The sequence below is a fragment of the Poecilia mexicana genome, unplaced genomic scaffold (genome assembly GCF_051168715.1).
Source record: "Poecilia mexicana isolate PSO_F unplaced genomic scaffold, ASM5116871v1 scaffold_7, whole genome shotgun sequence".
Classification (NCBI taxonomy): Eukaryota; Metazoa; Chordata; class Actinopteri; order Cyprinodontiformes; family Poeciliidae; genus Poecilia; species Poecilia mexicana.
The window spans coordinates 15,585,017-15,612,069 of record NW_028263376.1 but is presented as its reverse complement, the minus strand read 5'-3'; the positions used below and the strand labels follow the sequence as shown (position 1 = coordinate 15,612,069).

At 38.1% G+C, this 27,053-nt stretch overlaps 1 protein-coding gene across 1 annotated transcript; it reads left to right on the top strand.

Moving 5' to 3' along the window:
• The first annotated feature begins 37 nt into the window (after positions 1-37).
• c1qtnf12 (C1q and TNF related 12) lies at positions 38-26,826 on the top strand. Its single transcript, XM_015004650.2, has 8 exons — positions 38-1,086; positions 17,358-17,462; positions 17,580-17,691; positions 18,560-18,744; positions 20,460-20,568; positions 22,428-22,521; positions 24,438-24,516; positions 24,597-26,826. Exons 1-8 carry the CDS (start codon positions 907-909, stop codon positions 24,693-24,695), a joined length of 963 nt encoding a protein of 320 aa, XP_014860136.1. The 5' UTR covers positions 38-906; the 3' UTR covers positions 24,696-26,826.
• The last annotated feature ends 227 nt before the right edge of the window (positions 26,827-27,053 follow it).

Below are 27,053 nucleotides of genomic sequence, written 5' to 3'. Positions count from 1 at the left end.
AAAACGCCACAGTGAGCCCTCCTGCAGGCTCAGAGCAAAGGAGCGACTCAGACCAGACTGAAAAAAAGGGCAGGGAGTGCAGTGGAGCAGGCAGAAAGCAGCCCAGCAGACTCTGAGGCAGACTCTCTGCGCATTCACTAGTTGGAGAAGTGAGCAGCACCTGAGCGGCGTCAGGCATCTGCTACCTGTTGAGTTTATTGTGGAAGCAGACAGGAGTGACTAATTCTTCAAGGAGAAGCATCAAAAGAGCAGTTCTGGACCTTAGACTAATTGATTTAAGTGCTGTCCTTGCAGCTTTTTGAAACTTTTTTTTTTTAAGGAAACTGATTTCTTTGGATCTTGCACCACTTTGTTGCATCCTGGAACTTCTTCTCAGTGTAAAAACCAGCAGGAGGGAAAAAAGAGAACTTAACCATCCATCTCCAGCAGCTCTCTCAGCCCACCCTCTCTGCTTTGGAAACCCCTCCTCTCTTTCTCTTTCTCACTTTCTTCTCCTCTTTTGCCCCCTGTGCCCTCCCTCAAACACCTCACCTCCCCCCCAACAGAGCAGAAAGCGTGAAAAATCTCACTAATGGCTTTATTTGCTGTCAGTTCTGTGCCGCTCTGTCATTCCCCTGGACCATTCTGCTTCACACATTTCATAGTTGAGTAAATCTCCTCGGCTGCCTGGCTAGACTTAGCAGTGCCCCTGCAAAGGCTGTGCTGTCTTGGAGCTCATCAAGAGGGGAAGAAACACAGCAGCACCATTCAGTCTGAGAACTTTGTGGACAAGGACATTCAGAAACTTAATTCCTCACGTGTTTTTTAGCCTTTAGCATCTTCACCTTCTGTCAAAAAACACTTCTGGTCCTCAACTTCTCTGTAAGATTTTCCTGAAGCGCCTTGGTGCTGATTTGAAGTGTGAAGATGAGGTGTGGATGTAGCCCTCTGGCAGTGGTGGCTGCCGTGTTTTGGACTCAGTGCTTTCTTCTGGATGGGGTGGAAGCCAGGAAGGAGCGAAAGAGGCCAAAGGAGGCCGCACCGCAACACACAGAGGCGTACAATGTGACTCTGTCCAACAGCGAGGAGGTCGGCGGAGGCATCAAGGTAAGGAGCAGAGCTTCACGCTGCTAGACTTAAATCTGCAAACTGTAAAAACAAATTACAAGTATTTTTGGTCTAGTTTCTGTTTCAAATGTCCTTGTAGACTCAAAATAATTCAAAACTAACATTCAAGTGACTTTTCAACAAGATATGGTTTGTTTTAAGTCAATATTTCTTTAATGTGGATGAAAAAGTATGAGTTCCACTGGCAGATTATTTCATGTACAACAAGGGAAAAATATCTGCCAATGGAATTAGTACTTTTTCATCAATATTAAGGAATTATTGACTCAAAATTAGATAATATTTCTTGCTGAAAAGATCCTTATAATTTAGTTTTGTTTTATTTCAAGTCTAAGATATTTGCACTAAGAAACTAGATCAAAAGTTCTTGGTACAATTTTGTGTTTTTGCAGTGTATTTGATTCACCCACAGAAAGTTGCAGATATTTGTGATGTAAAACAGAAAAACCCATGTTTACAATTGTTTTCCTTATTTTTTTATTATTATAATTTTTTTTTACAACAAAACCTCTGAAAAGTTTGGGTTGTACTTGAATTCAGTCCCTGCTCCTGAATAAAATCACCTCGGACACCCCTGCTCTAATTCAAACGAGAGTCTAAAGTTAATCCACAGATGTGAAGGTCTGGTTAGAGGAAGTAAAAAGCGACACAAGGCTGAAGCATCACAGGACAGGTGTGCCCCTACAGGTCAAGCTTCAGGATGTGTGACAGACAAAAAAAACGTGTGAATCCCTGAATGGATGACTACCGCAGGCATGCAAGGAATGCGAACATCCAAAGGCTGATCCGTGCATCAATTAGTACACGCTGTGGGTGTCTTCGTCCGATTTTCCAGCCCAAGTGAATAAATAAAGATCCTATTACTTGTAAGATAATTTATGCATTAGAATGAGGAATTGAAAATAGCTAATTTATTCATTAGATACAGGATACAAGGTATTTACACCAGCGCTACAAACTATGTATTTCACTGGGATTTTATTTAGTGGATGAGCACAAAGTAGCATAAAATTAACAAGTTTGTACCCCCAAAAATAAATTCCAGTTTCACCAAAGGCCTTTAAAAAGTTCCCTAAGCAGAGTCTAACTGTGTGTAATTTAATCTCAGTTTAGATCCAGCTGTTCTGTAAAGTCTCTGAGGTTTATTAGAGAACATTAGTGAGCATACAGAATCGTGAAGACCGAGTAGCACAGGTGAGAGGTCAGGGATAAAGTGTTGGAAAATATTGAAGCATGGCTATTTTAATAGAAACTATTAAAAAAATTTACATATCTTAAGGAAATCATCCAAAGATAGAAACAGAATGGCATCACTCCAAACTTTACTAAGACATGGATAAATCTGGATGAGCTGCAAAGATGAACAACTCAGGTGGGAGAATCTGTTGACCGGACAACCGTTCCATACATGGAGGTGATGGCAGCATCAGGGTGTGGAAAAGCTTTTCTTCAAGAACTGGGAAGCTAACCAGAGTAAAAGGGAAGATGGATGGAGCTTAGTGTAGCACAATCCCAAAGAAAAACCCATTGGAGGCTGTGAACGTTCCGAGACTTTGGCAGAAATTCACTTTCTAGCAACTAAATAACCCAGAAATTTTATCTAGAAAATACTGGAATGGTTTAGGTCAAAGCATGTTTATAAACTTAAATGTAAGTTTGTAGGCACCTTCAATTCTGATTGAGCTTGAGTTATTTTCCAAAGAAAAGTAGGCAAGAATTAAAGACGACGTTTCTTTAATTCATTTCTGAAATTGTAATTGCTGCAAAAGGCAGAATCTGAATGTTCTCAGTACTTTCCAGATATTTAATTGTAAAGTAAAAGAAAACAGAAAACAGTTTTATTTTACAGTTTGTTGGACTATTGAAATCCCATCCATTAAAATACATTGAAGTTTGTGGTTGTAACCTGAGTGAAGAAATGAACTTGGCACAAATTTTAGTGAAAAAACAGGAGCAACGGTTGCCCCCCGACTTTATATTTTTGTTTTTCTTGTTGGTGTTGCATATTTCTGATGGTTTCCAGCGTGGTATTTATTTTGCTTTCAGCCCACCCATTATGTTGGCATTCTCATGTAGCTCTCACTGCCCTATATACCAGTCGTCACGTCTCGTGGTAACCCCTCCTCCCGTCCTGAAACCACACAGTGAGGTCTCCTTTGTATCTTTAAGAACACTTTGTAGGTGGCTGTGGCCTGCCCCTGTTTATTTGACTTGGTTAGCCCTGTAAAAGCAGCAGCTATGAAGGATGACCTTATGTCAGGCCTTGCAGCCTGTTGAAGATTGAGCCTCCGCGATGTCTCACCTCTGTGCTACGTCCTGCGCGGTGTCTTCGCAAACCCCCCCTATCACCATGGTGCCTCACAGGATGTGATGTAACCCCTAGCAAGGCTAGGAAAGTTAGGTGGGTAGATACTAAAAAGGACATTTTCACCTCTGTGGAGGTGTTCTGTATGTGTTCTTTGTTCCTGAAAACATGCATCTTAAAGTCAATGGTGTTTGTTTATGCTCAACACTTTTACACCCTGAAATATGTAAACACCTTTGTTCCATATGCAAAAATATCAATAAACATAAAAAACGAAAAAGAAAGGACATTTTATTAAAAATTCACATTTTGAATGCTTTTGTACATCCATTTGGGTCTCTGCTGCTTCTAAAAGCAGCCCAAGCACTTAAAAAACTCACCCAGTTGCTTTTTGTTACCAAGTTAATATTTTTCAGTGTCTGGAAAACGGGTTGTTTCTAAAAACCTTCCAAGTATAACATCACAAATCAGCAGGCACTGCCCCTCACCCAGCAACCCCAGCAAAGCCCAGCCCGTTACCTAGCAACCCCAGCAAAGTCTAGCCCGTTACTTAGCAACCCAAATGGAACTCAAGGGTTAGTCAGTAGTTGTGTTTTTTTAAAACAAGCTTGTTCTTCATTTTGTGAAGTTAGAGTACCCAAAACTGTTTTCAAGTAACAGTAGAACTACTTCAACATAATTTTACTCAAGAAAAAATAAACAGTAGTCATCCGAGATTACTCAAGTAAGAACATCACACAGACCAAAATATACAATTTTGTTATTTTGGTATTGGTATTTTATAGACCAAAATTAAAATAATTCATATTAATAACATAATTACAAAATAAGGCAAAAGAAAAATTTTTCAAACTTCTGAAACTTTACTATGAACTGGCGAATGATTGGTGAAAACAACGGTGTTCTTCATTCAGTGAAAATACTTAGTAGATGGATCATACAGCAATTTTACTCAAGGAAGAGTAGTGATGCTTCATAGTAAAATTACTCAACTGAAATAAAAAGTACAGCATAATAAACATACACCTAAAAGTAATTTTTCCCCCAAAAAGTTATTCAAGTAAATGTAACAATAAATCTTACAACCCAACTCTGGTGCTGTACAATGGCTGCTGGAAAAGTGTTTTGTTGATGACTTACCATTCAGAAACCTCTTGGTGAATTCTTGTTGGTTGTGCAGGAGGCTCTACTTCTGCTTGTCAAAGATGTATGATTGTATAATTGTACATCTGTTTGCAGCCATTTTCAAATGTGCTGAGGGGCCGCGGCCAGGAGCAGTTTATTGGGTTTGAAGTGAGAAGACGCCCTAAAACAGCTCATTCTGAAAGGCATTCAAAATAGGCAGAACTGAGCAAACTAAAATCTCATTAGCTTGATTTTGTGCAAAAATGTCCTGAACATTTTTTTGCATAGCCCATAGACCTATCCTAACCTGTTCAAGGAAGCATAATAGGTCACCTTTAAAAGACCTGGGGCGATGTTGTTCTCAGCACATCAATTCTGTCATGCATGGGCCCAGTCTGCCTCCACTGTGTCTGGGACATCCGATAGGAGCGGCGTGGTCCTGAAAACTCGGGCAGCATGCCATGTAAGCCCCTCACAAAGCCCCGTAGAAAGGGCCCTGAAAGGGAACACCTCAGTGAGGATTAGGCCCGGGTGCCTCCCTCTTTTCTTTTCATCTCATTTTCCACAATCAGACGTTAATGACATAATCACTCTTGGGGTAAACTGACAGCACCTTGAAATAGTTCTCATACAATTTTTCATATTTTGTTGTTAGAGAACCTCTGCCAGAATGTATTTTATCAGAATTTTATGAGATAGACCAACACAAAGCGTAAATTACTGTGTAAAGGAAATAATTTTTTTTACTTTTAATTAGTTTCAAGTAAAAATCAAAAGTGCAGGGGTGTCCAAAGAGTGGCCCTAGGAATAATTTTGTGAGGCCTGACTCGACTGCTGTTCAAGAATAGCCCTCCAGTGAGCACTTCTGTGAATTTGTAGCATGACGATTTAAATGACAAATTTAATTCTTCTTCCATTTCAATTCAGTTCAGTTCAGGTTTATTGAAATCGCAATAATCTCACATCAAGAAATAAAAAAAAAAGACAGTCATAAAATGACCAACATAACATCATCGTAACATTTTTCTTTCTATAAAGCATTATTCTTGTAATAGACATGTTTTTTTAATTGAATTTAATAGTAAATAGGACTATAAATATCCAGTTACTTTTTACTGAAAAATAAAATAATATGTGAGCACATTAATTCTTCTATTAAACTTGGTTAATATTAGAGGTTTTTCCCACAAAAGTAAGGAAACTGTCTGCCTTTTATTGAGACAAAAAAATGTCTACTTTGATTCATTAAAATATTGCATGTTTGACTTATTGCTGAAACCTGAGTCACAACAAAAATATTTTGCATTTCAAAACAATGTGACTCCTCAGTACTTTCAGCTTTGGGATTCTGGCCGTTGTTGCAAACAGTTTGCTGATCAAGAGACTGACGTGAATTCTTCTTTGCAAAATAGCTAAGGATCAGTCAAGTTAAACAGACAGTTGAACTCATATTTCAGAGCCTTACCATAGATTCTCAACTGGATGTAGGTTTAAACTTTGACTGGGCCATTTTAAGAGTTAAATATTCTTTGGTTTTAGCTATTAGCATGTTGCCTGGCTCTACAAACATTTGCTAATAACCCATGTGATTCATGTGTGCATGTGAGCATTTTTTCCCACGTTTACAGTATCCACTGCATAGTGGAAAAGCGAACTTTAAATGCAATAACTGTCCTGTCAGATTCTCCCACCAGAGATGTGGATCTCTGGAGCTCCTCCAGAGAAACCATGTATTTAATTCCTTCCAATTCACAATTACAGATCACTTGTGCTGGTCTAACTTTTAAAATCCAAAATGAAATTTGTGATTGTAAAGTGGCTGAATGTCAGCAAGGATGCATTGTTATTTGTGAAGGAATATAAAAAGTTAAGTACCATGCAATAGTATTATTTTGGTGAAATAAATTCTCTCTCACACATATTATTAAAATATGATTAACTTTTTTTTTGTATGTTTATCCTTTCACACGTCTGTTAGGTCTCAGAGAAAGAAACCCATCCAGCTGTGGCTGTCTTGGCGTGTCGTGTTCTCTGACCAGCCAAACATTTACACCCGCATTTACATTTTTTCCCCTTTGTGGCCAGTGGAAACCGTTCTAATGATGGCATGTCTATCTGACCAATCCTGTGTGTGGGCTGCTAGCAGCGTCCAGTTGGATGCTGCATTCTTCTGCAGATTTTCTGTTTGAAACGGATCCCAGCAGTCGTCTTTGTAACAAGAGGGATTCTTTCGTGCAGAGAATGAACATTTCAGACAACCCTGACCTCTGTAACCCGTCGTATTCTACAGTTTTGGAGCACAATGTCAAATATTTAAGCCTTTCAGGGATCCCCGCTTAAGATGAGAAGAATCTGTCACTGCTTCAGAGCAGCGAGGGATCTATGAGGGCTGTAATGGAGAGACTCAAGTCAAACATCACGCCTGGCGTGTTGAGTAATAGTAGGGTTTAGCCTGAAGCAAAGGTTTTTGTTTCCTTTTTCTCATCCCTGGTGATGATTAATGCTGCAGCGTGTGGGACCTTCAGAATCAGCCCACACATAGGAGACTGGGCCAAGTCCCACAGGAAGCAGAACCACTGCGCGAGCACGCGCTGCTCTTATGCTAGGCCTAACAGGAACTGTCCCCAGTCTGCATGGCATCTTGTTGGCGTGCCAGAAAACAACAGAGGTGATGCTTATTTAATGCTGAGAAAATGACCCCATGAAGTCATCTGCAAAAGAAACAGGTTGTAAACAGTCTTCTTGTCACCACATTTGGGATTTGCAAGCAAAATAAACCAAAAGGCTTTGTCTTCCCCCTGCAGACACAGTGCAGCCGTTCTGTTTGGATTGATGTCAGATTTATGGAAATCTTTTAATCTTTCCTGATTCTGCTCATGCATCAGTCACTGCACCAAGATTTGTTTTTTGTAGCTTTATAGATTAATAGATGTGCACATGTATCTGAAAAAGAAAAGACAGAGCTACATTTCATCTTTATCCTTCGCGTACATTGAATGTGCATTTGGACATTTTGTTGTTCAGAAAATGTGCATTCGAGAAAAAGTCAGATATGTGGCATTATAAAGATGAGAGTGTAATTTATGAGTAGTGATTCATAATCAAAAACTAATAATTGAGGAGGAATAGAGGAATGCATAAACAACAGTAGATTTTGCAATATGCATGAGAAAAATGTTGAAATCTTCAAAAATATTTTTCTGTGTGCTAAGTTATTGTTAGAAGATTGGCCAGGATTGTTTCTGCAAGCAAAAATTTGTAACTTTAAAATGTAAAAATATTTTTGCATTCTGTAAATTTCACAGTAGATTTTACGATATCCAACTGGTTATGATATTCATTCAATTGTAAGCAGGAAAGGCGTGCTTTAAAGTGGTACAGAAGAAAGACATCTGTTGTTTATGGATATTTCATGGCACATCCAGCAAGCAGCATAATTATCACAATTAAAATCTTTACTTTCCCAGTCCTAAATTAAAAACAAATAGCTTGAAATTTTGCTCTGTATTTCTTGCCAGTAGATCCCTTTTAGTGTTGCTTTGGGAAATTTAACGCTCTGCAGGCCCTGTTTGCATCCGTCAAGCGCTTACCACTCAGCCCATCCATCAGAGAAAGCTGCAAGAAAGTGAAAAAGGAAAATGCTTTCAAACTCAATTGAGAGCCCCTGATGAGCTTAGATGGATGTTCTGCCTACAGTCAAATCACAGAGTAAACTCTGTTTCTGGGTTGGATAGCGATCCTACTGGGTTTCAACTTCTCATTTTACCTACCACTGGGAAAATGGGCACTCACTCCAGCAATAGAGCTGTAATTTGTACAGACAACAGATGTTAGCCAGCAATCATGTTTCTTTTAATCTCATATTGCCTTTTTTAGGAGGGTAAGGCCAACATTTTCTCTGGTGATCAAGCAAACATGCTGTATTCAGAGCCTTACATTTTCACATTTTGTCCTGTTACAACCGTAAACTTGAATGTATTTAATTTGTTCTTTTTTATTTCTGATCCTCGTCACCAAATACTTTGTGAAACCAACTTTAGCTGTAATTACAGCTGCAGGTCTTTGGGAATGTCTCTACTTTTACAGCCAGAAACAGAAGTTAGTGCTCATTTTATTGAATGGAGATCGTCAAAACTTCAAAATGTTGGTTTCCACGTATCAAATTTAGAGCTGCACTTTGACTAGGCCATTTAAACAGATGAATGTGGTTTCATCTAAACGATTCAACTGTAAATCTGACGGTATATTTGAAAACATTGTCTTGTTGGGAATTTATTTCACCAAAATAATACTATTGCATGGTACTTAACTTTTTATATTCCTTCACAAATAACAATGCATCCTTGCTGACATTCAGCCACTTTACAATCACAAGGTAAGGAGGTACATTTTCCAGGTAAATTTTCCAAAGCAGCCTCAATTTTTTTTGCAGCCTCAAACAAGAATCCATCTCTACATCATTTCTAACCACAGCATGATGCTGCCACCATTGTGTTTAGCCATAAGGAAAGTGAAAGTGTGTGATGTTATTCTTTTATGCTTTGTATGTAGCCCAGATCCTTCTGGCTTGTGGCAAACCTTAGGTAAGCAGTGGATTTCACTTGCTGTTTATTCATAAAGACCAAATTTATGCAGGTAAAGATTAATCTTGAATCTCTGCATTTTCTCTGGTATGAACTTCTCGAGTGCTTCTCTGATTAATGCGCTCCTTGCAGTTTAGATGGACTGCCATGTCTTGGTAGTTTGTTGTGCCATACTCTTTCCTTTGTCAGATGACGATGAACAGAGCTCTGTGAGATGTTTAAAGCCTTAAATTTTGTTTTATATCCAAACTCAGCTTTAGACATTACCATAGTTATTTCCTCGCTCTGTCTGCTGTGTTCTTTGGTCTCCATGATGATGTTTTCTCACTAAAGATGACTCTCTGATGCTTTCACAGAACACAAAAGCTGAGATTAAATTCCACTCATGTGTAATTTAATTAGTGATTAAAGGACTTCTGAAGGCAATTGCACATACTATGTTCTTTTTTAGAGGTCTCACTTTAAATGGGTCCGAAATTATAAGCAAAGATTTTCCAGTTATAATTTTGAAGGTAGCATTTTCCTTCCACTTTGCAACTATGAGGTACTTTATTAGTTGGTTTTAAACATTCACTTCAAAAACACAAAATCTTAGCATATAGTTTTGGTCTAGTTTTTAATGCAAATATCTTAGCACACTTGAAATAAGTCAAAACTAAGGCACAAGTAAATTTTCAGCGAGATATGGAAGCTTGTTTGAAGTGAATGATTCATTACTATTTCTAAAAAAGTTCTAGTTATGAATTAAATAACCTGCCAGTAGAACAAGATATTTTTCCCAAATTATAAGTTAAAATGTCTTGTCTGCTGGCAGATTATTTCACTTATAGCCAGTTCTTTTTCATGGTCCAATACTTGGTAAGTATTTGTGTTTTTGCAGTTTATTGAGATTAAAGCTGTGTATTTATAGAAAATAGGACAAAGTCTATAACAAAGCAAATGTTTCCCAGCCTAATGACAAGAAACTGAAAAAAAGCCCAGTATCATTAGCATTGTATGAGAATAGATAAAAAAATCTCTTAGTCCTCTTTGCCTTCTTTTTATAAAAATTCCTCATATCTACATATTTTTTAACCATGGGTAGCAGTCCATAAAATCCCAATAAACAGAATGTGTTCATGGATTGTCAATAGTTTTCATTTTCAAGCTACCGTTTGAAAATGTATTTAATCTTTCACTAGCATTGTCAATAACACAGTCGGACCACATTTCGCTCAAACTTTCTGTTGTGTTCCTGAAACATTTATGAAGCCACTGACAGAAACTTCAGAGTGTGTCAGGGTGGTTATGTTCTGCAGAGAATGCTTTCACATTGTGTAACAGAATAGTGAAAACAGCACAGAGTCAACATTGCATGCCTATCCGTATTTAGCTCTCCCGCAATAAATCTACAAGGCAATCTGTCTCTTTGAAGAGCAGCGATGGGGAACACGGAGGTGGATGTATGATGGCTGGGATGCATGCAGGCTAATGGGATAAACTCATCCCGGAAAGCCTGGGGATCCCTGCCTGCTGGGGCGGCATCGGCCCCACATTGGGCCCTTCCAACTCATGCATGGATGACTGCACATGGAGCAGTGCAGGGATGTAAAAACAAGAGATTATAAAAGACTTTCCATCATCTCGCTCAACCTTAAACCTCCGTGTGCAACATTCTTTATCAGCAGCTAAATGTTTCATGTCGTCCTGTGTGTACATACAGGTAGGAAAACACATAACGCTGACGTGAAAACAAGATAAGTTAAGCTGGAGGAATTCAGGAGCTGCCTGTAGAGGGGTAGAATTGCAGTATCTAGTTGCGGCCCCAGAGACATGTTTTAACAGTTGTGTTTGTGTTTTCGGTGGCACGCTGCCCCAGGGAAATATTTCCCGTTTTATTGCTTCAAATAAATTCTACCTAATTTTCTCCAAACTACATGAAAAACACATTAAAAACAGTGAACACAGAAGAGCTCTTTTTCTCTGGGTAATAAAATCTCATGGCCCAGTGTGAACAATCTATCATGATTACAACTGTTTCACCAAATAATCCAAAACCTCTAAACCACCCGGCCAGAGAGAACTATGAAAAATAAAACAATAAAAATATGCTTTATTGTCCGCTGTGATTACCAGAACAGTCACTGGTGGAAAGGCGAAGCATGCTTATGGGGAAACTTCAAGGATGCAGCATTGTTGCATTGTCTCTTGATTTATTTGACTGCCAGAAACATCTATGATTAAGATTTTACAGAAAAGATCCAAAAGTTCATGAAGTACAACAGTTGTTTTTAACATTTTGCAGAGCACGGAGAAGAGAAGGAAAAGAAAAACACATTTTTTGTAACAAATCTGTCAACTTAAATTCAACCACAGACAATATGAATAAACTGAAGCCTAAATTTTGTTTGCAGAACTTGTTGTAATCACTGCATAAATTCATTTGTTTCCCTTTGAAAGGCCCCAAAGGACAAAACAGCAAAACTTCATGTTGTTTTCTGTGTTTGGAAAGTTCCCAGTAAACAAGCTTGAAGCTTGATTCGCTTCCATGTTGGGGTCACAGCTTGATAACAAAGGTCTCAAAATTATGTAGCAACACTATAAACAACAACCTTAGAAATTAATCGTGCAGAGTTAGGCTCAGATTTCACAACTGGCACGTTACAAAAACCTGTTTAGTACATGTACAGTTGTAGGGATTTCTTTTGTTTTTGGTTTTATGTAAAATTTAATGCCTAATGATGATTAACAGTAGGGACATTTCCAGGAACCTGTGTGGCTTCCTGGGATCATTTTTCTACTCCCATCATTTGCAAGGTAGAAACCAGAGTCAAATCCACGCATCGTTAGAGAAATCTACTAAAGAAAACTGATTTGATTCAAACAGCACCAGTCAATTATTCATTTCCTCCACAGTATGTGCCTCTGATAACAGTCTGCTATTAGTTTGCTATTAAAACGGATTTATTTTTGGTTATTTACAATATTAAATTTAAATTCCTAATTGTTTATTTGTAGTTCAAAATGTTTCAAGTACTTTTCAGTATCAACCCATCCTCAAATCAAAATGAAATGACTTCGACTCAGGAGCAGAAAAACCTGATCAGGACATCCCTAATTTATTTTCCTTGCCACTGATTATTTAACCCCATGAGAGTAAATATTAACTTCTGCGTTAGCGCTAAGACGGTTTAAACTGTACATAGTTTTTTCTTCAGCCTTTATTTAACCAGAATAAAACTCCTTAAGACCAAAGCTCTCAAAGGTGTCTTGACAACAACATAGTGAAACAATTAGTTAATGCATTTTAAGGTATAGTTGGTGTTTGATTTTTTTTTTTTTTTTTTACTGTAAAATGCATTTAGATTTTCTTAGCTGTGGTGTTCATATTTAACCAAAAAGCTCGTCTTCTGTTCAAAGGCGATTCATTCCATTAGAGAAATTGAAATAGTAAAATTCAAGCTTGGTTAACTCATAACTTATCATGAAAAGACACTTTCTATACCGATTTTAAAATATTATATATTTCTTGTTTACTTTTGTCTTGCTTTGTCTTCACCTTTTGCTAAATGCCTGCTGGATGTAACATTTTATCAAACAAGACGAAAAGTGCCATCATGGATCTTTCACCAGGCTTCCTTCTATAAAAGAGGATTACGTCAGAATTGTTGAACTCAGGCTTTTTGTGAGGTAAAAGTAAGATTACTGTCCCACCGGAGAACACAGAGCTCCCCTTTTTTTGGCAACCCCCTCAACAAGGATAACAACGCTCTGGAGGACTTGACATTTCTCACCTTTACACATGATAACCGACACATTCTCGCGCACCGTGCTGGGAGGGCGTGTGCTTGAAACTGCTGATAGATGAGACAAGTTTAAGGCCCTCACACATCAGCGGTGATCAAAGCCAGAGCACCTCTGTTCTTCATCAACTCTGAGCTTTCATACCTGCGTTCGTTTCCTCACTTGTTCACGGCTTGCTCGAGCAGAGGCAAAGAAATGTCGGGGAATCCATACTTCACTTCACACCCTAGTCAAAAGCAGTCAATGAGAGATGGAAAGCATCTGACAGCAAGCAGCAGAAAGGTTTTTTTTTCCTTTTTTTGGATCTGCATGTGTGGACTCTTTGAAGTTCTCACTCCCACCTGCATACAATGAATCAGCCATTTTCTTGGCATGCTGTATGTGTGATCCCAGCCATCACTACGGCTTGTATTTCTGTGATACTATGTAGAAACGAGACCAAAAGAAAAAAAAAGACAAGAACATGGTGTGATTAATGGAAAAAACTGAGCATTCCTTCATTTGATGATTCAATTATTTATGCAGTGATTTGCTGTTATTCCATGGCTCAAAAATGAAGGTAATAATTACCTTAGTTATAGCCTTTCTTCTCTGAGCACAGAAAATCCCTGAGGGGAATAGTTTAATGGTTTAATTATAATGTTGTGTTTCATACATTTGAAGAGAATGACTGATATCTTAGCAAGGATTCTCCTTTTTTTCTAATGTAGCATGTGTGGGGCAACTCTCAAAGTGTTGAAACTCAAAAAAAAAAAAAAAAGAACACAGTGCGATTTCACGGCACTTCAATAAATAAAATGAGTAGATAAAGCTTTCTGGTTGTCAAAGAAGCTATTTTATTGAGAGTTAAAGAACTCTGTGGTAAATTATTATATGAAATGTTAATATAAGCTTTTTCAAGGCTCATTTCAGAGCCTTAAGATTGGCAGAAAAATGTTCACATATAATTTAGTCTGGAAACTCTCTGTTTATTTTCAATGTCTAGGGTCTGTTGCAAACACATGGTGACTGGCTTGTCTGATGACACAACTGGAAAAAGCAACAATCAGTCTAAGCATGCCATATTTTATTATAGGAGCGGAAGAAAATATCTAATAGGATTTTTTCTAAAAGTGCACCCCATTGTGTTTTACTGATTGAACCAATAGCCTTGAAATAACTTCAGTTTTTATTGCAGTAGTATAGTAACATGGTAGTAAAATTCTAGGAACATTAAGAAATTATTGCATAGACTTCTGCTTCTCTCTTTAATACACTTCAAAACAGGAACCATGTAATTTAACTGAGGCATATTTATACTTTTTAGCCAAGGAATGGCTCCAAAAATAGAACTGACTTATATTTGCTAATTTCTAAAATTGCAAGATTAAGCTTTTCAACTAACATACTGCAAAACACCATATGGCAAATGTTGGGTAAGGTGAAGGATCTGTGATACTGTCGACCTGTTTCCCCTCCAAATGCCTTGGGAACCTTGTCAGAGTGCATGGCATCATGAAGAAAATTTGGTAAGTCGAGGCATATGAAAAGTCTCGCTTTGTAGCTGTAACTGCAGGTTCCATTAAGGAAACAGTTGGATTTGTTCATTACATATGACAGAAAGAACATACAAAGGGCTCAGAATGGTACAAGAAATCGAAAAGCCACAGCGCAACCATAAATACCTCAAAGGAAGCATACCCCTAGAATGGAAGCTATGCTTATAGAAATTTATGCTAAAACTGAACGTTAGCTTATAGAAATGTATGCTAAAATGAAAGCTATCCTAAAATGGGAAGTTAGCTTAATGAAATGTGTGCTAAAACAGAAGTTGGCTTAACTGTGGTCGTGGGTTTTGGTGGCTACCACTTGGCACCTGACTAAGCAGGCACACCGTCCTGTACCAGAGCTGTTTGTTGTGTGCTCTGTCTTAGCCTTCTCTTGTTGCTACCATTGAATAGTAACAAGTATCATAAAAAAAACCTTTCAAAAAAAATTCTTAATTTGTACGAAAATTGCATTTCTTAACATCTGATTTTTATAAACACTGAAAAACTAATTCAATGCTTGATTTTTCTAAACTTTAAAATTCAAAGAGGTTTTCTATCCAACGGTACTCCAATATTCAATATTCTTGACACTTGATCGCTTTTAGTTTTTATCTGTTTCCAAACCTGAAAATAAAATCAAACAACATATGCAACAATCTGCCGGCAGCCGGCGCAGAATCTGTTTATTTTGTCTGCTGTCAGCGAGAGACGGGGAGCAAGTGCTGCAAATCCCAAAACATGAAAAAGGGAAGATTTCTCCTGCAGCATATTACAAAGACAAACAAAGAGTTACTTTGTTGCGGTGCAACAAGAGGCATGTCTTCAGCAGAGCAGAAGGGAGCATGTTGGTTTAGTAGATAAGTGATCCGTGTTCTGCTGCCAAACCTAAACAAATTCCATTTCAGACAGCTCACCTCCATGCCTCGTCTGTATCTCCTCTTCTATCTCAACTCAAGGCTCCTGGATGTTCAGGGGAAAGTTGGGGTAACATTTGAGCTCCATTTAATTGGAATTCATTCAGCCTCTCATTTTACCCAAATGAAAACAAACCAGTTGCACCACTGGACATAAAAAATGTTGCTTCCAGAGGCCTTCGTGCTTCCTTATCTCTCCAACAGATCGTAGTCTGTTTGCCGCTGTAATTTATAATAAATGAGGTATTCCAGAGTAATAAAAAACTGACTGTTTAACTTATCCATATATATCCATGTTCTGCATATATTTGCTGTCTTTCTTGTTAGAGCTCAGTTATTTTCATAGGGCTTGAAATCAAGACTAAAAAAAGAAAACCACTGTTCTGACAGAGGAAGGAAAAAAACATTATGCAATGTTTTTTCCTTATCATAAACTACAATAAATGAAGTCTGTTGTGTACAGCATTGAGATCACATAGAGCAGCAGGGTGCTTATTGAAATTTTAATGTGGAAAAACTCCACAAATGTATATTTACATTAATCCTCCTTGGCTATTTTGCACATACAGTCATTTTCCTTGACCTTTTCCAGGAGTTTTATGTGATAGAGAAAATGCCAAGTAGTGTTTAATTGTGCAGTGGAAGGAAAATGAAACTTTGTTTTGAACAATTTAACAAAATGAAATCTGAAAAGGATGCTGTGCATTTTAATTTAGCATAACCTCTTCCCTGCAGTTATCTGTAGACGAAATATCTGTACATTCCTGTTTGCAAAACAGGTTAGATGGAGATTGGAGTGCAGTTTTCAAGTCTTGCATGTTGACATAGATCTAGACTGACTGAACAACTGAATGTGATTTCATCCAAATCATTTTTCTGCTTGTATGTTTAGTGTTGCTGTCCTGCTTGAAGGTGAATAACCATCTCTAATTTGTTTATCTTAAATTACGTGAACTCTGAAGGATATTATTTGTGGCGAAAAGGGGCCTGAAAACAAACGTCCAATAGACTATTCAGATCGCTATTTGCAATAAATTGAGTAGCTATTTTCATTTTGCTTCACCACTCTGCACAACTTTGTTTTGCGTTTCTGGTAAAATACATTAAGGCTTGTGGTTACAGTGTGACGGAACATAAAAACATTTGAAGTGTAATTATATTTTCATGAGTGGCAATACAAAACGGGGCTCCTGTGTGAATTAATTAAGAAGAAAAAAAGCACATGAGGAAGACAGTGACTGATGCCAATGTGAAAAAGCCTTGATGCTGATGAGTTATGAGAGGAAGAGAGGAGGAGGTTTCCTTGTTTGACCATTCCCTGCTGTCTGGCACCATTTAATTGTGTCTTAGCATGAGTATTTCCAAAAGTGGTTTTAAAAGAAACAATAATGACTTTGTACTAATCTTTGTGGCTCTTCTGCATTACATCCCACTGGGCAGAATTACTTTACTGTGAAATGAATGATTAGTTTGTTGACACAACACTTTTATATATTTTTTTCCTTAAAAAGCCAAGCAACTTATTAGGCTTTAAAGAAAAAAAGTTTCAAATACATTTGCATCACTGAGAAACATAAGGCAGAAGTTCTCTTTATAGCTTTATTATTTCCATATTGAAGCACTATTGTTGCTCTGTAGATACACTACTCTCTCATAAGAAGGCTCTGAATCAAATCCCAGTTCACATGTGCGGTGGCCCAAAAGGGTTATACCAAAGCCACCACACAACAACATAAAGCTACAGCAGAAATTAAGCTAACTTCAGCTTTTGCATAGATTTTGTGTCAGCATAACTTCTGATTTAGCAATGGTGGGAATATTGACGTCCAAAAAAAGAGGGCCAGTCCTAAAACACTTCAATCATACTCTGTTGAGTGAACTTCGTCTCTTACTCATCAACAGGTTGTGCAAATCTCTCACAAAGATGTAAACAGAAGAAAGCATTCGTAGAAAATGTATGGGTAAAATTAGCTATGGGTTTAATCACTGACAGTCCTCTTCCTTGCTGCAGACTTCTGATCACCAACGGGTGGATCCACTAGGGTCATGGATGGATTTTGTCAAGCGACCAGTTGGAAACCTCCCCAGAAAGTGCCGCAAACGCAGACCAGCTCTGGTAAACCTAAACTGTCTTCTCAGTCTCTCAAAAGAAATGTTACCGTCACTGATTATCTATCTAAAACAATAAGCGAATCATTCATTTCAAAGCATGGCTGTTTTTCTCTTCCGAAAGCCTGGACCACCGGGTCCTCCAGGTCCACCGGGCCCTCAAGGACCTCCTGGCTTTCCAGGGGCTGAAGTGACCCAGGAAGTTCTTTTGCAGGAGTTCAAAGACATGATTAAAGGTAAACACATCACTACACAGAAAACTCTGCATCCATAGGATTTAAGAGGGGAGGTAGCTGTCAGGCGCTGATCACCTTTATAAACTAGGATTGTAGTACATGATGTAAACAGTGCTTACAATGGCCCAATAGAAACAATTATTGCTACACATCAATCTGTGCAAAGCTATAAGTCTGTTTTTAAACAATTGGTTCCTCCCATGTCAGCCAGACATTTCCTCTGGAGGAATCCCAGGCCAGCCTAGAAACATAGCATCTCCCTCTCTAAGGCAGAACCCTCTATGGAAAAAACTATGTTTGGGCGCTTTTATCTTCAATCTCATTCTTTTATGATCTACTTAAAGCTCGTGACCACAGGTAAGGGTAGGAGCATTGATCGACCAGTAAATCGACTGATTTGTATAACATCCACATCAAAACGGATGCAGCACTAATCCACCCATCCATCACCTGCTCCATTTACCATTTATGCCCAAGACACCAAGATACTTAAGCTCCTCTATTTGCAGTTCCTCCAATCCATTTTTGGTCTCAGATTTGGAGGCACTGATCCTAATGAAGTCAGTAGTACAACAATATTTGCAAAAACCAAAATGGATACCATCAACACCTTGGCTGCACCTAGAAACTCTGTCCTTAAAGGAACATAATCGGTGACAATTTCAAGTTATTGCTGCTAAAAATGGTTCTATGTGGATTGTGACTTAACAATTGAGAGGTTTTTGAAACTACCCATTGTCCAGATACCAAAACACATGAACTCATTGGCCAAAACCAACTGCGGGGGCTTTTAGAGAGCAGAACATCATGACAGAAAAGTTAAAGTTTTACTGTGAGGTGACTAACAACCAGGCTGTATTCCTCTCAGAGGCTACAGAAAGGAGGGCAGCGGCACTTGACAGGCAAACAAGCCCCAGCCAGCAACCTACAGCCCTCCTGACACTGGAGGGAATGGCCTCCCACCGCCGAATACAAGAAGCTTTCCACTGCAAGCTCAAGGGACCTGTGGTGGTGGACAAGAAGACGCTGGTGGAGCTCCAGAACTTTCAGACAGTGAGTTTGTTTAAAACCAAGCAAATGTTTATGAATCAGTGGAGCTTTGCTCCCCTACTTGAAAAAGTAGAGTTGTGTCTAATCCTCCTCTGAACGGTTATTTGCTTTGTTTTTCTGTCTTAGCTGTGAAAGAGTGAGTGTTTGGTAATTGTTGCTTACTTTGGATGTGGGAGAATTTTGAAAGGATCAGCCCCCACCTCCCCCCTCTCTGGTAAATGGCATTGGCAACACATGTTGTGCCATTCTGAGACTCAGACTGCCTTTTTGGTCAAAAATATCCCCTTTTTCAATCCTACACATCACTCCCTGGGCAGCACACAAAGGAGACTCTGTCTCCGACTTGGAATAATGTGTGGAGAGGACAGAAATAGAGACTGTTAGAAGAAGCATGCAGAAGAACTATGGGCTGTTAGGACGGGCTGACATACTGTGGCTGGAGGAGGGATGATTACATGCCAGACTGTTTAATATAATAATAAGGCAACATGTTTTAACAGCATTAGACATTTATAGTTCAGGGTTTTGCAGTGTCAAAAGAAGAAAGTTTAAAGAAAGCATTTGATCAAATTGTGCAGGGTCAGAATTAATCCTCTTTGGTAAAATCTAATTTAGCGAAAAGAGATTTTTCGCAGACATGACATGACATCTGGAAACACTATCTTTTTGAAATTTTAAGCTTCCTTTTGCAACTTTTAACAGCAGTTAGCATAAGCAGAGTAGCAATTCTTTGCATGCTGCACTACTTATGATTGCAAATCCATTGACTTAAGCCTGAGATTTCTAAATCTGCCAACTCTTCCAAGTCCAGGATGATTAAATGGATAAAACTAAGTGACTTCTTTATGATCTCTTCAGCTCACCTGTTATCTGCTGAAGTCAGTTCCAGGTCATGTTCTCACTCTGATGAAGTGTCACGAAAGTGGGCATAAATTCTTGAGCTCCTGAAACCTGAAACTATTAGGCCAAAATTGGTCAAAAAGCAAATTGCCAACCCCACTCAGGCTTTACTTGCTTCCTCTAATTCAAATGAGGATGTTAACGGCAAAAAAGCAGGAATAATGTAGCATTAGCAGCACTTAGATGCTGTGATGCAGAGAGAACCACAGATGGAAACTAAGTGTTGCTAGAGAACCTGCACTTCTACCTCTGGACAAATACTGCCCTTCTGAAATTGTTGTAGTTTTGGTTTGTTTTTCACAGTGCAGTGTGGACTATAATAAATCTCAGACTACTAAGGCATCCAGCACTTCCAAGTGCCGCACAAGGTGCCATTGTTTAACACTTGAGAACTTGCAACCCAAAATGTCTGTGCACGCCTCTGCTGTGAGAACCCTACGCCTTTCCAGGTTCCTGCAAAGCTCGGTGGCAGGTCGAAAATGATTATTCAGCAATAGGATCAAGGTGTGAAGATCATGTCGTATCATGAATCCCAATCTCAGTCCAACTCATTAAGCTCTCCTGGCTTTTCAAATATTTTTGCGACAGTATTTTAAATTGCTGTGTTTAGGCAGTGCAACTGATTCATATTCCTCATCCCTGTTGCCAAAGTAATCTTCATAGACTCAGCTTTGACACATTTAAACAAGCAGTTTGTATTTTCTTTCCGGATTCATAAAGAGAGAATAGTCACCAGTGGGGCAGTTGTCCTACAGGGACCAGCGTGTCAGTATAATAAATCATCCAGATATCAGTTGAGTTGTTTTCTTTGCTTTCAGCCGCCTGCTAAAGGAGCTTTCCTCAGGGGAAAAGGAATGGACCAGTCAACAGGGAGGTTCACAGCCCAAATCACTGGGATATACCAGTTTTCTGCTAATGTCCACATCGGTAAGTCACAGTAACTTTCCTTAATGTAATTTATTACACAGTAAAGCCTTAAAGCCCCCTATACACCCATATACGTGTTCAGACTCTTGCAAGCAAATTATAAGGAGACAGCGGTTGTTTACATTGACCTCACCCTTGCACTTATGTGGATTCTGTTGAAAATGTTAAAACATCATCATCCTTATCCACACATGCTTAGAACAACCAAGCAACGGCTTTGATTCTGATTATGTTTACCTGTTCACATACAGAGGTAAAAAAATATGAGAAAATACACTTGTTTAACTTTTTATTGCTGATATGAATCTGTTACAAACTGATGTAAAAAGCAGTTTAGGTGACATGAGATCCTGAGAACTATAACTCCAGTGCCATTTGCACTGTTTTTGGATCCCAAGTGAAGATGTTTTAAAAGCTTTAAGATTTATTTCTGCATCATAAATGTTACAATGTAAGGATTTATGAATCTTGAGGGTAAAATATTTTATTTGGGAGGCATGCCAGGTAAAAGCTCCCATCACAAATGAAAGAACATTGGAACAGGCTTATAGAAAAGGATAAATATGTGACAAAGTATCTCTTTCTCACTGTTATCCACACATAGATGAAAATCTGTGATACTATGTCCTTCAAAGGGCCTGAGAGCCTAGTTAAAGTGTAAGAGGACCTCTGTGAAAATGCCAGAACATTTAAAATGCAAATCTGATGTAGTATTTGTGATGCTGTGAGCCTGTGTGTCTATCACCACCCCTGGGAACCTTGCTGGAATCTTATACATCACAATTATGGAAGCCTTGGAAATACTGAGACATTTCAAATAAAGATCTGGGGCCTCATTTATAAAGCCTGAAACTTGCATACGTCACTTTCCACTCAAAGTTTGGGATCTATAAAACACACAGGTGACTGGAAAATGTGCGGTCCCTAACGCAAACCCTGAGTCATGCGTGCAACACATGCTTGTTTTGGAGACGGGGGCAAAATGTCGACACGAACGGTGAGGTTAAAAATAACTCGATACCGTTTTGACAAATGGATGCACTGGCATGTAGAATTCAAAGCTGTGGTTATCCTGCACCTTTTCCTTCCATTCAACTTTCCATGAATATGCTCGGATATAGTAGTCCGTGAACAACCAGCTTTTTCATGACCTACCCTGTGGAGGGTGAAAGTCTGGACATCTGTTCAGTCAGCAGTTTTACCCATGACTGTGTAGCCTGCATACCCAGACTGAAAAATCATATAAAGACTCAGAAAACCTTCACTGGTGTTTTCACTTAGTTGGCCGATTAGGGTGTGGCATCATGAGTTTCCGATATTTATTTAATTTTTTCACAATAATCAAATTTAATGAGTCACTGAATTCTCTCTAAGCCATAAGTCATCAAAATTACAAGAAATTAGGATCGAAATATTTCACTTTATAATGCAATATATGAGCTTCACTTTCTGAAATTGAACTTTTTCTTGGTATCCTATTTTTTTTTTTTCAGATGTATCTGTATTTCATGCAAAAGGAGTTTGCACAACATTTTAGCAGTAGGGTGCTGATGAAAGTAACACTTGTGGTTTTGTTAAAAAAACATTTAATTTCCTTACATGGAACTCGTTTTACACTGTGAATAAAAGTTAAGCTATAATTTTCAAAATTTTGATGGAGGTTTGCTAATATTTGTCATTTATGATATAGCATTTATAGTTGTTATTTCAAATATTTCGGTAATTTATTTAAAATACAAGGATTTCACACGTCTGGATCAGGTGAGCCAGTATATGCAGAGGAGATGTTGGGATTAAAAGAAAAGCTGTGTAAATAAGCCTCTGTGATTGTATGATGGTAACTGTTTGCACATTTGCAGATCACAACGAGGTGAAGAGGAGCAAAAGTCAGCTTAAAGCCAGAGACAACGTCCGTGTGTTGATCTGCATCGAATCACTCTGCCACAGATACACGTAGGTGTCCTGGAAAGCATTTAAATGCTATAAAGACTAATTTGACTCACATGTGAATCTAAATCAAATTTGCAAAGGCAATGGAATTGTATTTTTTTTTTTCCATTTGGTATTTGACGGTAAGTAAAACCCAAAAGTTCATAATTAATTTGAACAAAACTGGTAGAACAATTGCACTTTGCATGCTTAACATTCTTGCTCAGACAGTTTGTTTACCTTTGCCTTAAAATGGTGAAATTTAAACAGAGTTTAATGCTGCCTCAACTTTCACTGGAATTTATGAGCTGTTAAAGGTGTGGTCTGTTACACTTTGCATGGGACCAGTGTGGCATTTCCTGCATAAAAGCAGCGCATGTCTTTAAGGGAAATGTCCCCTCATTTAGAAAAGTCGTCCCTGTCGCCAAACTAATCTTTATAGACTCACCTTTGACACTTTTAGGGAGCCTGTTACATACAACAGCTCTCATAGTGAAATGCCCTTATTTGGGATTTGGGAGTCAGATAATGAAGAACAAAATACTGCTGGCTGGAGTGGAAGAAAAAAGCAGAGCAAGTCTTTGTTCTTTCACGTATTTCAAAATGTCTGTTTACACAAAGTCAGAGAAAAAAGTTGAAATGATTTACTCCCCAATCTCTCCCCAGAGCTCTACATCCACTCTTCTAGTGTGGTACAATAAGAGAAAAATATAAATAATACTATTATGAAGGGTTGCTTAACCCAAAAGAGTACTTAACTTTTGCTTTTTGAGCCAAAACCCCAGTCTGTCTCCGGCTCCCACACATGAAAATGAGGAGAATGTGAAATGAGGTTCACTGGGATGGCAGCTGGAGCAAAGACAAATAAGATTGATTTGCAATAAAAATTTCACATTTTCCACTTAACACAAGCCAGTTCCTTCACTGTGCGGTCAAAGATGGAGAATTAGTTTCAACCATCTACGCAGGACAAAGCCAAACTAGGAAACTGGCTTATTTGATTTCTTGCTCAGAAGCTTATATACTTAAATCTGCATTTTTATGCATGTGACAGCAGCTAGGTAGCTAGGTAACTTGCATGTAGGTTCATTTTTTTTACATGCTGTAGATCTCCTTGAAGAAGCCAAGAGAAGATTAACAAATCAACTTTTGTTATGTTATGTTCTGCTGATAATACAAACAGACTGAAAGGTCACAGAAAGTGGATATTTTGGAACCCTTCATCCAATGGGAAGATATATCAGAATATTTATTATAGTGATGATCAACAGACAGGGGAGACCAGACTTTTGGAAATTATATAAACACAAAGTTATTCCCTGTTTGGGAATCTCTGTCACATGAATTTCTGTCCATTTAAGCCTGCAAAAAATAGACGACCTTTTGCCTAGAGAAGATAAAATTCACACAACAGCCAAATACACCAACTCACTTCTCTCACTGCCCTGCATCAAACAATCCAAACCAAGTGAAAAACCTGTCCCCCCCCCCTCACCTGCTGTGGTGGTGCAACAAGAACCCCTGCAGGAAATGACACAAAAACCTCTAAGAAAGACACTGAGCAAACATCCTTCTTCACGAAATGCAAACAAATATGAGGTTCTTAGGAGTACCTTTGAGTTCTTGGTAAATGATAACTTAATTAAAGTTTGATTACAAAGTACATAGCTTGGGACTTCTGGGATTAATGTGTATTGATCGGGTACTCTGAAGGCAACTGTAATTCAGTTACAGGAGCACTTATAAGGCACTTAATGTTGGGTCATGTTTCAAATAACATTTTCCAGTATATGACCGCATTTTAAACGTACAGTAGATAGAGTGATTTGTTCAACTTTAGCACCTTTTGAAACTACACTAATAGTATAAATAAAAATGTACCTTCAGCATTAAAACTGTGATATATTTAAATTATTTTCTTCTTGATATTTTCGTTACAGTTCACTTGAAATGATTGTTGGATTGGAAAGCAACAGCAAGATATTCACTGTGAATGTTCAGGGTCTGCTGGAGCTACAGGTGAGAGAAAAGCCAAACAAGCACATAATAAAAACAGCTCAGGCTTCCATTAACGCCAGTTTTTATGCGTTTCTTTGCAGGTTGGCCAATACACTTCCATATATGTGGATAACGCAGCTGGTGCTTCCATTACAATACAAAGTGGTTCGGATTTCATGGGGATACTGCTTGGTGAATAGCCTCACACTGGAAAAGGGCATCCCCAAGCCATCCACTGGTGTCTTATGGTTCTTTGTATCTTTGAATGAACTGCCTCTTAAAACCATGACACAAGACAAAAACCACAAGGGACTTTTGAAGGAACGATGAATGGCTAATATTGACTTTACTGCCCATCAGATGGTGAAAGGACACTGTGAAGAACTTCAAGGCTGAGCTTGTTTTTCACAATGCACTGCCACTTCCATGGGGAACCTGGATGCATGCTGCCTCACGTATGACATAGCCTGAACCTGAAATGGAGATTATGTTTGCATCAATATATTCTTAAGGCTTTTTTTTAAGACCTTTGCAGTAAACCAAACATTATTCTTGTTCACTGTTGTTGGTGGAAAAGCTAAAGAACATGAACTATCACAGTCATCTGTTTAATATATATTGATATGTAATTGTTTTGTCTACAGTATTTGTCATTTACACACTTGTGAGATGGTATATGTTTTTGGATTTAAATTCACAATTTTATATAAATATATGTATATTATATCGTGCATAGACTCTGTGAGTACACTGGATGATTGATGCTGGATAGGCCTCATAATTTGGCATCATACAGACATGAGAAAAACTAAGAACACCCATATAATTCAATAGCTTGCAGAACCCCATGTTTCGTGTAATTGAAAAGCTAGTAGCAGCAATAATTCAGTCTTTTTCATGTATTGCCTCTTTGTCCACTCTGCTTTTTAGCATTTCTTCAGTCTGTTGAGTTTTGTGGGCAATCATTTATCTCTTAAGGCTCTGCAATTTTAATGTCTTGATCACTTTCTTTTTCAGGTCTTCTGTAGTTGTGTTTGAGAGCATTTTCATGTTAATGTGTCAGACAGATGGTTTTACATTTGGCTGCAAAATATTTTGGCATAGAGAGGAGTTCATGGTCAGATTAATATCTACAAGTCTCCTAGTTCATGCAGAAAAAGCCCAAAACATCAGGAAATGCGTAATATAATAAACTCTTACAGGACTATTATGTTAGCAAAATTGTGCTTTCCACTTTTAACTGGAAGTTAAAATTTCTGAGTTCCATGTCAGAATAATCAATTGGGTTATTGGTTTCATACCAATTATGAAAATCCAATATGGCTGCTGTGTATACAAAATTCATTATGGTTCCAATTGTACATCACACTTCCTGTCCCCCTCTCCAGGGGACACAAAGAACAGCAATAACTAGACACTGCTACTGAAATGGTGTCACATTTTTCTTTTAATATATATATGAAACAGGTCTATGAGCTGCTGTGAACACTTTGAATAAGACACAATTACATGAGGTGAGATGATTTACCAGTAATAATCCAAAATAGAGACAAAGGATAACAAAGGAATTATCAAAATAATCTGGTGGGTAATAATACTTTCTCCAATAGTGTGTCGCTACGGTTTCATGCATTGGTATTCCTATGAAAAAGGCCATGGAGAAGATTACGAATGTGCTTATCAAATTCATCTGATTTTCAGCTTGCAATGGCAAGTGTAGCAGACCAGCTATTTCAACAAAAGCGAAGGAGACGGCGGTGGTGTTTTTATGTGGGATGTTGGGGTAATTTGCTTTCATTCCAAAGATTAAAAAATAACTTTGTTGTTGTTTCCAGCTTTTTTTCTGCCTTGGCCTCCATTCAAACTTGCATTGTAAATGTCCATTGTCCAGTTTTTAGAATGAGAAGCCTTGGATGATTTTTGTCCTTCCTTGCCATGTACCGTAGATGTACCATCATGGCAATGTCCCCATAATTTTTGATAAAATGCCAATAACTTGGAGCAAAACTGAAATTTTGAAGACCAATCAGTAAAAATTTCAACTGAAATCCTTCGATATCAAAAAGCAGTGTTTGTTGATTATTGTTTTATGTTTTTGTGCAACAAAAATGTGTGCTGCTAATTATTTACAATAAAAAAAGCAGCAAAAACTCCGCAAAAAGTTTTTTTATGTTGCTAAATGTTATCGACATTAGTTGCTGATAATGTTCATTAAACCATCATTTTATATTCAACCTTTAAATTCTCTTGAATCTCAGTTGTTTCCTTTGCTCACATATATTGTGTCATAAAACACCCAAATTGCCAATAAAGCTGCTCTCATTCATCTACTATTTTTCTGATATTTGTTGTCATTTGTAAAAAGAAGTCAATAATGATAAAATCTTGATTTATAAAGCTTAATCACACTATCACTTTTGTGCTGACAAAATAGAAAATGTACCCTGTGTATTTGTTTAATTTAAGCTGAATTTCTGTTCAGAAAGTCAACAAATTCCCTTGAGACTCTTTTTACAAGCTGCAGGAATTCAATAAAATTACCATTCTGTCGAGTCAGC

Coding starts and splice junctions, on each gene's coding strand:
- c1qtnf12 (XM_015004650.2), top strand. CDS start 907: ATGAGGTGTGGATGTAGCCCTCTGGCAGTGGTGGCTGCCGTGTTTTGG. Junction 1,087..17,357: donor AGGTCGGCGGAGGCATCAAG/GTAAGGAGCAGA, acceptor TCCTTGCTGCAG/ACTTCTGATCACCAACGGGT. Junction 18,745..20,459: donor AGCTCCAGAACTTTCAGACA/GTGAGTTTGTTT, acceptor CTTTGCTTTCAG/CCGCCTGCTAAAGGAGCTTT.